The following is a 14,078-nucleotide window of genomic DNA, read 5'->3' as shown; positions in this document are numbered from 1 at the left end:
AATACCACAACCAGGATGTATATTCCCATTTTTTCATATAATATATTAAAATTTCTGTAGCCTTTTAATTCACTTTTCATTACATGTACGCACAAGGTTAGCACTCTCCTGCAAAGAGGTTATGCGAGTTGCAACTGCAAGCATTATATGCTGTGAATTAGGGGTTTGGGATTGAGGTGTGGATTAGGGATTACATTTCAAACTTTAAATCTTTGTAGGGCTGATGTTGTTTTACAGGGCTTATTATAGTCAGTACCCACTCCCTACAGCTCTGCAAATTACATGCCTCTCTTGTATTTTAGATTCTTGTGATTTACAGTTGTAGATCAATTTTATTTTCTTCATCTTTTGTCATCATTGACTCTATTTGCATCTCGTCCCTGAAAAGACTTCTCTACTCTTTTTTTTTCTTATCAGTTTTTTTTATTTGCAGATTCTGTCCACTCTTCAATAGAAGTACCCCCCCACATTCGTGTGTTGCGAATTGGACCACCCAGTCATTCTTTCATTGAGGACTCTCGTTTCTGTATGCTTTTGTTGAGTCTTGAGTCTCTTGACTGTGGAAACTGTTTTTGAGCTGTGTTGTATGATACCAGAAACAAGCTGTAATGTTGGTTTTTCTTTTATTCTGTAGGTTACCGCTACTTATTCTAACTTGAGAGAGTTCCCTCGACACCCCCGCCATGTCCTCCCATAATGTCACCGTGACCTTGGAGGACGCCCTCTCCAACGTCGACCTGCTCGAGGAGCTTCCTCTACCTGACCAACAACCTTGCATCGAAGCAACGGCCGTTTCCCTGACGTATCGCGCAAACTTTGATACCAACTTTGAGGACAGAACAGCTTATGTTACTGGGATAGCAAAGTACATAGAAGAGGCCACTGTTCATTCGGAATTGGTAAGCTATGTTTTCTTTAAAAGTCAATCATACACAATTTTGCTGTTTGGCTGTCACATGAAGTAACATTTTCAAAACTATGTTTTTGTAAGTTCGGGTCATGTGGTCTAGTGGTTAGAGCATTGGACTCATAATCGCAAGGTTGTGAGTTTGAATCCGTGCTCTGCCTTTGTTTCCACTTAGATAAAAAGACCCAAGGGTAGTCTCTGTCTTTTATGAGGTCAACATCTGCCTGATTAACTTTGACTTAATATGTCTCCTGTAATTGGTTACACCAGCTTGGTGTTATATCAACAACAACACAACAAAAAAGAAAGAAAGCTGTCCTTCTGAGTTCCCACTGGAGTTACCATAACAGAAAAAAAAACTTTGAGTTGAACTAGCTTTAACAACTGCCTGTCTCTTCTACATGTACATGAATTTTTAAACAAGGAAAATAAAAAAGTGGTGTTGATCATATATTACAAGCTGCAAATGTACAAGTCCTGTTCCAAATTCACATTCATTCAAAAAAATTTAAAATCACTTTCACATTTTATTAAGGATTTTTTTAAAGGCACAAATGTATGGATTTGATTGGTGTTTAATCTTGTCTATTCATGTAAACACAGAGCCTAGATACTTTCTACATGTATTTTAATACCATTTTTAGACAGATGTTTTTGAGTATCACTTTCAAATTCCATTATTCCATTTCAATTGATATTCATGTGAAGATTTTTTTGTGGGAATGCTTTTGGGTGGGGTACATCCTTATTGTGGCAACCATACAGGAAAATGTCTTGGTTCAATTTTCTTTTAATTGAAAATATCAGTCATATAATCTGATCAGGGGGGATGTTTCACAAAACATTTGTTTCGACATAAGGGGGGACTCCTGAGTCCCGTCTTTCAAAGAGTTGCGATATATCCGATCAATCGCAACTATGGAAAGCCAGCAAAGTTGACATATAAAATGCATGTATGTTAAAAAAATCCATAAATTCATTGAATTCTTGACAATTTGGTGTGTTCTCCTTTGTTTACAAGAGACATTTTGCAAATTTCCTTTAAAAAAAATTATAGGCATGGTCACACCGCCCGAGCGTTGTTGAACGTTCGTGGAGCGGTAGGGAGAGAGGGTCGAATTTCGTTTTCACAAAATTGTGGAAAAAATCGAAAAAAAATAATAGAAATAGAAAATGGTGAACGGTAGCCCGCGGTGATGATTTTTTCTCTCTGCTCCACGACCGCTCCAACAATGTCGCGCGGTGTGACCAGGCCTTATGACACTGACGGATTTCCATAGAGTTACAATTGTTTTGATAAATTGTAACTCTTTTTAAGATGGGGCCCTGGTATTAAAAAGATGAAAACAATATCCAGTGTACTTGGTGAACTTTCAAGTTTTATAATGTTTTTTTAAAAAGAATATCATATTTAAGAATATTAGAAAGGTCCATTGCAAATAATTTTTTTATCTCAGAAGCATATAATGTACATATTCAAGCTACAATGATTAAAAAAACTGCTGAAATGTTCTCGCTAGCATTATTCCCATTATGATAATAATGATATACTGATTTATATAGCGCAGAAACTATTTGCAATTTTGCATACATGTATTCTACTGCACTGCTATTAAGAGCTTGTGAAATGCTTGAGAACAAATTTAGAAAAGGGGAAAAAGAAATGTACATGTATGGGAAATATATGAACAGCTAGGTTTTTAGTCTAAATTTGAACATGTTTATTGATTGATAGGATCTTATTATACAGTGCGTATCAAAAAAAAGTTTACACTTAGAAAATATCCTGTAAAATTATACATAAGTGACTTGTTGAAGATTTTTCCACATTTACACCTTGGTACAGATCCATTTAAGCAAATGACACTTAAAATGTCGAAAAATATTTCCGCTTGAGTGAGCACCACTTACTTTTGAAAAGTTGGTGAAAAATGATTTGCGCAGAACTTTGAAATAGCTATGCGAATAAAAGTAGACCTTAATCATGAAGAACACATGTAATTTAGCTATTAAAATTGATTTGAAGATATCCTTTACCTTTTTTAACTTGTTTCATTGCCCAAACACTTCGAAGAGTGTATTGCGCCCCACCCCACTCCCCACACACCGAAGCCATCGTGACGATATTTGCTTTACACTGAGTTGTGATTTACATGAAATGGCTTAGGCTTGATTTTCATTTTGCTAATCACTCTTAAGCTTGGGAAAAGTGTGGAGAAATAAGTATTAAATGAAAAATGAAATGTAAACCCACTTTAAATGATAAAAACTTAGTGACAAAATGCTGGAGATGTCTGATATAAACTTTTGTTCAGATTCAGTAATGTCCTGAGATCCAGCTGGCGCAAAAAGGATAAAGGTTGTGCTTACAAAGTGTTGTAATTTCAATTTGGGTGGCAAAAGTGTTACAAAATGCTTGAATGAATCTGTTTTATTTCAATTGACTACAAGAGCAAGGGAAATGTAAGAGAGATGTTTCACAGAGTAAGTTTGATTTCGCCATTTCCCCTTGACACAGCGTGAAAACGAGCATTTCTGCGCAAACAGATTTCTGCGAACTTTACAAAAATGGACAGTGCTCACTCAAGTGAAACATTCTGTCCAAACTTTTACTTTCATTAGATAGATGAGACCCAAACACAAGATTGTATGTGAAAAAAATCATCCACACATTGCATATTTTTTAATTCCCAGGGCTTTTTCAAAGTGTAAACTTTTTTTTGATACGCACTGTATATCGCAAACCACTCCATAATTATGTGTAGTGCATGAGACTGTTTAGCAAACCTGGGACCCGTTGCATAAAACTTTTACCATAAAAAAACTGGCAAATAAATAACTCTGGCAAACAAAATTATGCCATTGAAAATTACACATAAAAATCTCTGGCGAAAAGTTTGCCAGAGTTTTGGCAAAGGTTTTATGTAACGGGTCCTGTTGGGTGTTTCATAAAGTTTCTCGTAAGTTAAGAGAGACTTTACAAATGACTGGTGAGCCTTTCTTACATGCTAAATAATCACAAACGAACATTTAATGGTGAATGATATACCACAAGAAAGGATCACTAGTTGTTCTTAAAGTCACTCTTAGCTTTAAACAGCTTTGTGAAGCAGCCTCCTGAGTCAATTTCAGTTTCTTAATCCACTTATGATTCCTAAATTTTAGTATTACATATTGGTGCATTTATTCATTTATTATCAATATTCTCCAATCAATCTTTAAATCTTCAATTTCATCACTAGAAATTGAAGTTTATCCTTTAACTCTTACTAGTGTAACAACCCAGTGGATTGATATACTGTAGTACATGTACATGTAATAATATGGGGGAGGGGGCATTTCGTAAAGCTGTTTGTACATTGTAATTTGCATGTTTGTGTAGTTGTCCGTTCAGTTGTGCACAAAGTTGTGCGCAACTTTACAAACAGCTTTGTGAAACACCCTAGTACTACATGTAGTTCATTTCAATTGCTTCATTTATGATGAAGGATGTGATAAAATGGAACATACTTGAATTAAGAGTATCATTAACACTGCCGTACTAATATTACGCTAACAGTTTATGATAGTGTGTCATATAATTATCATCTCAAGTATGAAGTCTACAATAATTATCAATCTCCATTTGTAGACCTCCTTGTGTGCAGGATTCATGTGATGGCATAGAACTCGTACAAGTAAACCATGTTGTATGCATGTCTCTTGCAGTTGGCATATAACATGTACATGTAGCAAGAGCAAGAAAGTGAAACTATGTGTCCATTTAAATGCACTTTTGTACTACTTTTTTACATGTACATGATTATTTAATTTTTGGTGTTTCTATATTTTGTAGTACAATGTACATTATGTGCTTTTTTGTAGTGCACAGTTTTGATATGTCAGCAGTCTTTGAAAGTGATGGTGATGAGTGATGATGATGATGGTGGTGGTGATGAATCCTACTACAGTAATGATGATGATGGTGGTGGTGGTGATGATGATGATGATGATGATGGTGGTGGTAATTATGATGGTGGTGGTGATGTTGATGATGATGGTGATGGCGGTGGTGATGATGATGATGAAGATGATGATGGTGATGATGATGATGATGGTGATGATGATGATGATGGTGATGATGATGGTGATGGTGGTGGTGATGATGACGATGATGATGGTGATGATGGTGATGGTAATTATGATGGTGGTGGTGGTGATGGTAATTATGATGGTGGTGGTGGTGATGATGATGGTGATGGTGGTGGTGGTGATGATGATGATGATGGTGATGATGATGGTGATGGTGGTTGTGATGATGATGACGATGACAATGACGATGATGATGATGATGGTGATGATGGTGATGGTAATTATGGTGGTGGTGGTGGTGATGATGATGATGATGACTGTTGGTGTAATGAATAATGATGATCATCCACAATGCAAAGTGATCTGGTGGGTGTTTCATAAAGCTGTTCGTAAGTTAAGAGCGACTTTAAGAACGACTGGTGATCCTTTCTTGTTGTAAATGGTATATTCATAGGTGATGGTTTAGCGCGTAAGAAAGGATCACCAGTCGTTCTTAAAGTCGCTCTTAACTTACGAACAGCTTTATGAAACAGTCCCCAGGCCTGCAAAATTATTATTATTTTATTAGAAACTTAACCCATTTTGATTATTTTTACTTCCCTTAGATATTTTACATTTATGACTACATATTCAATTTATCAAACTGGAAAGCTTTAACATTTCTGTTGTTTTTAGTATGATAATTTTCATATATTTTCCAAACAGGACCACAATCTTCAATAAAGTTCAATGATAATCATTAATGGTAAACAAATGTAGGAAATTTGGTGTAAAACATGCTTGCTTTCAAAGTCAAACATCTTTTTAGCTTTCAGCAATTGTCCAATATTTTCAAGATGCTGAAACCCACAATGATCTGGTATGTATTGACAAGCCGTTCTGCAACTCATAATAAAAATAGAACGGCACTCTGGCCTGGTTTTGGATACTTATTTTTCACCACTTTTTTTTTACCAAATTATTGGAATTTAGCCCACAGTATCTAATGTAGAATAGCAATCAGCACACCTTGACATGTACCAGTCAACACATTGTAAGGTCTAGATTTTACAAATTTCCCTCTTTAGAGTGGTATTCACTATATGGAAAAATATTATACAGTGTCTCAGGGCGATTATGCCCCTCCCCCCCATGCTCAAATAGCCATGGAAAATTTTCAAAAAGAGCCCGGAATATCCAAATACACAACAATGTTAAAGGATGAGTCCACCCGATCAAAAAGTTGATTTGAATGAAATAATATAGAAAAATCCAACAAGTATAGCATTGAAAATTTCATCAAAATCAGATGTAAAAAAAAAGAAAGTAATGACATTTTAAAGCTTTGCTTGATTTAACCATAATAGCTCCATGATTTAACATAATGCACATCCTGGTCGGTACACAATGAGAAGACTGATGACGTCATCCACTCACTATTTCTTTTGTATCTTATTATATGAAATATGAAATATTCACATTTTCTCCTCATTGTCAAGTATTAGCATTGTTTAATACTACATGTGTATGGTTCAGTCATCTTGGTCCTTATTGTCAAATCTGTGAAAAATGAAATATTGTTTAATTTAAACAATAAAAACAAAAGAAATAGTGAGTGAGGGACATCTTTGAATGTCTTATTTGCATGTCACTGAGTTGTGCCTTTCACTGTTTTGTGAAAAATAAGCGAAACTGTAAATTTCATAACTTTCGTATTTTACGTCCAATTTCGATGAAATTTGTTCAGCGTTATGCTAGTATTATTCAACTCAACATTTTTCTGGTGTGGATTTGACCTTTAAAGCTTACCCAATGTTCCAAATTTTAGTACATGTAGGTTGTGGCAGGCAACGGAATATTGTTCATTTTGGGGCTACTTTTTAAAGCCTTCATTGTAACTACCTAAATCTTCAACATTTTGATTATAGCACACATCTTGATACAGTGTACGTGTAACAGTGAATGTGAATTTTCCAGGTCTTTTTTAAAGTTATTTTCTTGGTCTTTCTTGAGCATTTCGGGAGCAAAAGTAGCCCAGCTGTGTAATTTTTTCCCTGTTGTTAAAAGTGGCCCCGGAAAAAAATAATGATATTTAATGATGAAAAAAATTGCCAAAATCACTAAAGAGTTTGTTACCATTACAATTACAAGTCCTCCAATGTTAGCTATAAGGTATTGAGCACACTAAAAGAAAAATTTATAACAATGTAAATGCATGTGATTTGAACTCGGAGGTTGGACATACATGTACATACATGTAGCACTATCCAGTACATTTAGACTAATACATGTAATCTCTCTTTTATGCACCACACTCAAGTGATTAAAAACAACAACAAAAATGTGTATTATGAATATGATCTTCATTATTCAGTTTCAATGTGAATCCCTTTAACAATTTCATTGTAACTAGAGCATTTTCATTGCCCTCAAATACACATGTCGTTCTAATTGTGACAGGAACCAATAAGCAGCTTCTCTACAATACAATGTACAGGATTCAGGTTTCACTGAATATGTTTTGCGTAATGTAAGACAAATGCAGTACTTTGTTTATTTATTTATTTTTATTTATTCATTCATTCCATAAATCAGTCAGTCAATCAATTAATCAAGCAATCATGTTCAGGTCTCATAATATATAATCCAATTACTTTTGCGTAGCTCAAGACAAATGCAGTTTATCTATTTGTTTATTTGTTTGTCTATATTTTCATTCATTAATTCAATGATTTATTTTTTATTCATTCAGTCAATCATTCATTCATTCCTTAATTGAAGGAAATAAACATCTAGGTCTAAAATTCATAAATTTGCACAAAATTTATTTATATATTTATTTGTTTATTTGTTTATTTACTTATTTATTTATTTATTTATTCATTTATTTAGTTATGTATTTATTTATATTTTTATTTTATTCATTCAGTCATTCATTCACTCATTGTGTTTGGTTTGTGAGGGAAACAAAAAATTCATGTTCAATATGCTGCAACTATAGTACTGTCCTGTATGCCTTAAAGGACAAGTCCACCCCAACAAAAACTTGATTTGAATAAAAAGAGAAAAATTCAACAAGCATAACACTGAAAATTTCATCAAAATCGGATGTAAAATAAGAAAGTAATGACATTTTAATGTTTCGCTTCATTTCACAAAAAAAGTTGTATGAACGAGCCAGTTACATCAAAATGAGAGAGTCGATGATGTCACTCACTATTTCTTTTGTTTTTTATTGTTTGAAATATGAAATATTTTTATTTTCTCGTCATTGTCATGTGAAATGAAGTTCCATTCCTCCCTGAACACGTTGAATTCCATTATTTTAACATTTTGTGCTTCAGGCAAGGAGGTCCTAATCATCAAATTCGTAAAAATTGAAATATTGTATAATTCAAACAATAAAAAACAAATGAAATAGTGAGTGAGTGACATCATTGACTCTCTCATTTGGATGTAACTGGCTTGTTCATATAACTATTTTGTTGAAAATAAGCTAAACTTTGAAATGTCATAACTTTCTTATTTTACATCCGATTTTGATGAAATTTTCAGCATTGTGCTTGTCTGATTTTTCTCTATTGATTCAAATCAACATTTTTCTGAGGTGGACTTGACCTTTAAATAAACATTTAGGTATAAAATTGATAAATTTGCACCAATGGTCATATATATAGCAAGTTGCATCTACTTCTGGTACATGTAAATTGTATGGCCAATATGTAATATACATGCAAATTATTCACAGTATGTGGATGTAAACAGCAGCTACAAGTTGAATTGTGCCACGTTGGTTTAGATCTATTCATTGGGTATTGTCCAACTCTAATCTCCCTTGTTAATTGTGAAAAAGCACTATTAACTCTCTTAAGATGGAATTCCTTTCTCTCAACAATGTCAGAGAAGCACGTTTCCTGGTTTAGTCTTACTTTAAGGCAATCCTTCTCATTTTAAATATCAGTTTGCTGTTCAAAAAAAAAAAGAAAACCCCAAAAGTTATCAAACGAAGTACAAAACTTGCAATGACTCAGTGTTAATAACATTTTTTTTCATTTATCAAATGTAGAAGGTTTGAATTAAATTGTTCATTGAATTTAGTTCTCAATAGCTTTATGTACATGTAGACCCGGCCAACAATGAAATTTACATGTACATCATGATATAGATAATAATTAAAATGGAAACTCATGTGAGTTTTTGAACAAATTCTTTCCAATTCTTCAAATAATAACCATGTACACTGTATGAACCAATTTTCCAGCTCAGATAAACCCCATGAAATTTGAAATTTACGATAAAATGATGAAGACTTTAAAGGTCAAGTCCACCTCAGAAAAATGTTGATTTGAATCAATAGAGAAAAATCAGACAAGCACAATGCTGAAAATTTCATCAAAATCGGATGTAAAATAAGAAAGTTATGACATTTCAAAGTTTCGCTTATTTTTAACAAAATAGTCATATGAACGAGCCAGTTTCATCCAAATGAGAGAGTTGATGATGTCACTCACTATTTCTTTTGTTTTTTATTGTTTGAATTATACAATATTTCAATTTTTACGAATTTGACAATTAGGACCTCCTTGCCTGAAGCACAAAATGTTAAAATAATGGAATTCCATGTGTTCAGGGAGGAATGAAACTTCATTTCCAATGACAATGACGAGAAAATAAAAATATTTCATATTTCATATACTAAAATACAAAAGAAATAGTGAGTGATTGATGTCATCAGTTCCTCATTTGCATACCAATCGAGATGTGCATAATGACTGTTTTGTGAAATGAAGCGAAACTTTAAGATGCCATAACTTTCTTATTTTGCATCCGATTTTGATGAAATTTTCAGTGCTATGCTTGTTGAATTTTTCTCTTTTTATTCAAATCAAGTTTTTGTTGGGGTGGACTTGTCCTTTAATGCATTTGTGAAAAAAAAGACATTCAAGCGAAAAGTGATAAAAGTAGAATGTGTTCAGGGATCTGAAAGAGTTGTGTTTAATCGCAACTTTGAATCAATATCAAGTGCAAGTCCCTAAAGATTGTATTTAATTGGTTTAAAATTGAATTATGTTTGATTGCATATCTTTTTATAAATGTGTCCCCTTTACTTTCAAGGTTTTGAAACTTTGAACAGACTTTTTCTTTAAAATGTTTTGATCTTTCCAAAAAAAATTTTGTCCTTAAGTGTTAAAATCATTTAGTAATTGTATGATACGTAGGCCTTTATTGTACATAGTCCATATTCTGCATGACTATTTGTATTCAATTTGTGTACAATGCAAATTATTATGACTTACAACACTGGTATTTTTGTTATGAAATTTATGTGTATTCAACAGATACTTATTTTTCTGCCAAGAGCTGTTGATTGCTTCTATTTGAGATCAACCAAATAGATACTATGGTCATTGTGTGATATGTATACATTACCTTGGAAAAGGTGGTCAAAATTATTCAAACAATTTAAAAAGATACCATGAAAAATCAAAGGAAATATAAATGCATCAATGCTCATTTGTGAATATTTCTTATTTCTCTGCAGAATATTAAATTTGTAAGTACACTTGAAAACTGAATTTTGATCTAACTTTTCTTTTCTTCCAAGGAAAATTAAATCTTGCATGATCTGCTGAAAAATCTCTGACAAACATTTCAAGTTTACCTTTTTGACAGTCCTTATTTACAAATGTAAATGCTTTTGAAAGGACCCATAACCACCTACCCCCCCCCCCCCTTGGCTTCGCCCCATGCCATCCCATGCTTTGCCAAGGGAACACGCTGTAGGTAGAGTTCAGGGGGTGCACCTACATGTACATATGCTGCATGTTGTACATGTACATCTGGGCTAAAATTCTTAAAGTTATTCTATCTGTTATTTTGTTAGTAATTTAATAGAAATTAAGAAAAAAAAAAATCAGAAATCAGGTTCTCCATGTTGCAATACTCTGAGAAAGTACCTACTTTGTTTCTCTACGCATGTCCATACCTGCAGAAGCATTATTTGCATTTGAAAACAGATACAATCATTTTCATGATACTGGTTTCATTTTATTAGCTGTTCGTATGTTACAAGCCACTTTACAGATGACTGGTGATCCTTTCTTAGTAACTACTAATGTCAACACCAATGAAATTCTGGTTTGTATTATTTAGCACAAGAAAGGATAACCAGTCATTCATAAAGTCACTACTAACTTGTTAAAGGACAAGTCCACCCCAGAAAAAAGTTGATTTGAATAAATAGAGAAAAATCAAACATGAATAACGCTGAAAACTTCATCAAAATTTGATGTAAATAAGAAAGTTATGACATTCTAAAGTTTCGCTTAATTTCACAAAACAGTTGAATGCACATCTCGGTCGGTATGCAAATGAGGGAACTGATGACATCACTCACTATTTCTTTTGTATTTTATTATATGAAATATTTTGATTTTCTCGTCATTGTCATATGAAATGAAGTTTCATTCCTCCCTGAACACGTGGAATTCCATTATTTAAACATTTTTTGCTTCAGGCAAGGAGGTCCTAATCATCAAATTCGAAAAAATTGAAATATTATATAATCCAAACAATAAAAAACAAAAGAAATAGTGAGTGAGTGACATCATCGACTCTCTCATTTGGATGTAACTGGCTCGTTCATCTATTTTGTTAGAAATAAGCGAAACTTTTAAATGTCTTAACTTATTTTACATCCGATTTTGATGAAATTTTCAGCATTGTGCTTGTCTGATTTTTCAAATCAACGTTTTTCTGAGGTGGAATTGACCTAAGTTAACAGCTTTATGAAACACCCATCTGGGTCTGTATTATGGTAGGAGTAGTATAGAAAGTGATGGTGGAGGTAACCCGGGAGGGGCCACTTACATTGACGAGTGGATACCATGCGCGACCAAAAAACACGTAAAAAGGATGTCTTTTTCACGATAGGGCACGTTACGTACGTAACGTGATTAGGGTGTCAAAAACACAAAATTAATGAAAAAAGGGTATCTATTTTACTAGGAAAATTATGTGTTTAGGGTTGAATTTGCGGGGATGATAAAACAAAATTAAAATGTTTTATAATTAAAGGATGTCCTTTTTGCCCCAACACTTAGTGTTTAGAGTCTGATTGGCGTGAGGTGTAGGTGGGGTCGTATAACCAAATGAGGTAAAGTTGACGATCGAAGGGTAACAATAAAACATTCCTGTACTTGTTTAGGGGATCATTTCATGGAATATTTGCCAAGAGTATCGTTTTCTTTCCAATACTTGTTAAGGGTAGGGTTTCACACGCCAATACTTGTTAAGGGGTGCATTTTCAGAATATGGAAATTACGTGTTTAGGATGCTTTTCGAAACCCCATGGTCGCGCATGGTATCCACTTGTGAATGGAAGTGCCCCCCCCCCCCCGGGGGAGGTAATAATATTTCAATAAAACTAGTATGATCTGGAAAGCAGTTCATGAAAAGAAAGGAATATCAGTATCACTTTAAACAAAGTGTACATTAGGCCTTGATGTAAGCTGTGTTTTATATGTCGGCCTACATTCTTCAATGATTCATCTTATAGTTGTACTTTGCCCATTTTCCTTTTCATTTTCCTTTTTGCAAAGTGACAATGCAGGCGGTGCATTTTTCATTTACACTGCTGGTTCATTCAGACGATAGGCATATTCACATTTGAAGTTGCTAGGATATTTCATGTCCAGTAATAAGTAACTGACAAGAACTTGTTCAGGCTTCAAAATACCAGATAATTGATTTTACACATACACTGCCTATAAATTTAAGCCTTTTGCCTCATTTTCTTCCAAAAAGTTCTTCCAATTTGTTTACTGCAAATTATGTCCCAGCAATCTTAGAATCAAAATCCTTTTGTAATCCTGATACAGCCTATCAATTGCAGGTACATGTACACAAATTTGCAGTTAGTAATATCTTCAAGAACATACTTTGTTTTCATGCTGTATGAATACAATGTCCAGGTAATTTCAAGGAGATACAGTAATTTCAGGTCTTTGCCTTATTAGAGGGGGGTACCTTGAAAGTTAAAACCTAGTCTGCAAGCACAGGCTCATACGTATTTGACACTTAATCCAATTTTACCATGTCTGCAGTGAAGACGAGATCTGTCAATTGTGTAGAGCAAGCCATTGTACATAGTGAACCTCGTCTCACTTCTTCAGACTCTACATTATGCTCCATCATGTGCAAATTGCGAGAACCAATGGTTTGTGCCTTCAGACTAATGAAAACCCATAGTAACATACAGTACACTTTACACAACAAATTTTGATCACTGTTGAACATTCTAGAAAAAGAGTAAACCTTTCATTTCATTTATTTACTTTGCTACAGTATTTACTGGTGTTCTCTATCAATAATATGAGGATCAATTTTTGGAACTACTGCTAGGTGTATTGGTCTTATTCAAAGCTTTGAAATAATACACATTCTTTGAAATAGTGGTAATAAGTGAGTCATGTTTGTTATATTACTATTAAACCTTTGTGAGTCATTTTAGTGCCTTCTTAAAGCTCATCTCCCGGAAGATCAAAGTCTTTTGGGGAGTTCTGTAGCCAATTTGAAGCTCTTGTTTCTTCATATTCATACAAGTACTGATCTTAAAATAATGAAATGAAACTAGGATGTACATTTACAAGCTCTACAAAATAATAGTACTGCATTCACAGTTGTAAAGTTGTAAATTTTCTAAAGAGGTTTACCTGTACAGATTTTAATAATGGTCTGCACTCTATAAATATGACATGGACTAAAAACCCATTTTGTCTGTTATCAATTTGGTCTAATCGCTGTTTGGTCTAATACCGCCATATACCTGTATAATAGTCTAGTGCCAAGTTTTTCAAAGTTCCACTGCATTAATTTTGTTTAATTTGTAAAATGAAAATTAGGTGCATGAACATTTCACACAGGCCGCATCATTTAGACTAGTGGTGTCGGATCAAGTGGATATATTGGAAAATTGCATACAAACTGGCAATGGTTATCTATGAAATCAGATTAGATCATGTGGGATGAGACTCAATGGAAAGTAGACCAAGTTGCAATTTACCAAATATTTGTGAGCCAACAATGATGGTAACCAGGAAACATACACCTGAGTTGGGAG

At 33.8% G+C, this 14,078-nt stretch overlaps 1 protein-coding gene across 2 annotated transcripts in view; it reads left to right on the top strand.

Annotated features, from left to right (window-relative positions):
- LOC121425089 (cytoplasmic FMR1-interacting protein 2-like) overlaps nt 1–14,078 on the top strand; it is a 53,781-nt gene that overhangs the window by 3,117 nt on the left and 36,586 nt on the right. Inside the window, exons 2-3 of one of the 2 annotated variants that reach the window (XM_041621102.1) lie at nt 635–899; nt 5,787–5,837. In XM_041621102.1, coding sequence (XP_041477036.1) covers nt 684–899; nt 5,787–5,837 — 267 coding nt within the window. In that variant the 5' untranslated portion in view covers nt 635–683. The remainder of the gene's footprint in view (nt 1–634; nt 900–5,786; nt 5,838–14,078) is intronic. The other variant, XM_041621181.1, reaches the window with a different exon arrangement.

The sequence above is a fragment of the Lytechinus variegatus genome, chromosome 1, assembly GCF_018143015.1.
Source record: "Lytechinus variegatus isolate NC3 chromosome 1, Lvar_3.0, whole genome shotgun sequence".
Taxonomy (NCBI): Eukaryota; Metazoa; Echinodermata; class Echinoidea; order Temnopleuroida; family Toxopneustidae; genus Lytechinus; species Lytechinus variegatus.
This window is presented reverse-complemented; position numbering and strand designations above follow the sequence as displayed.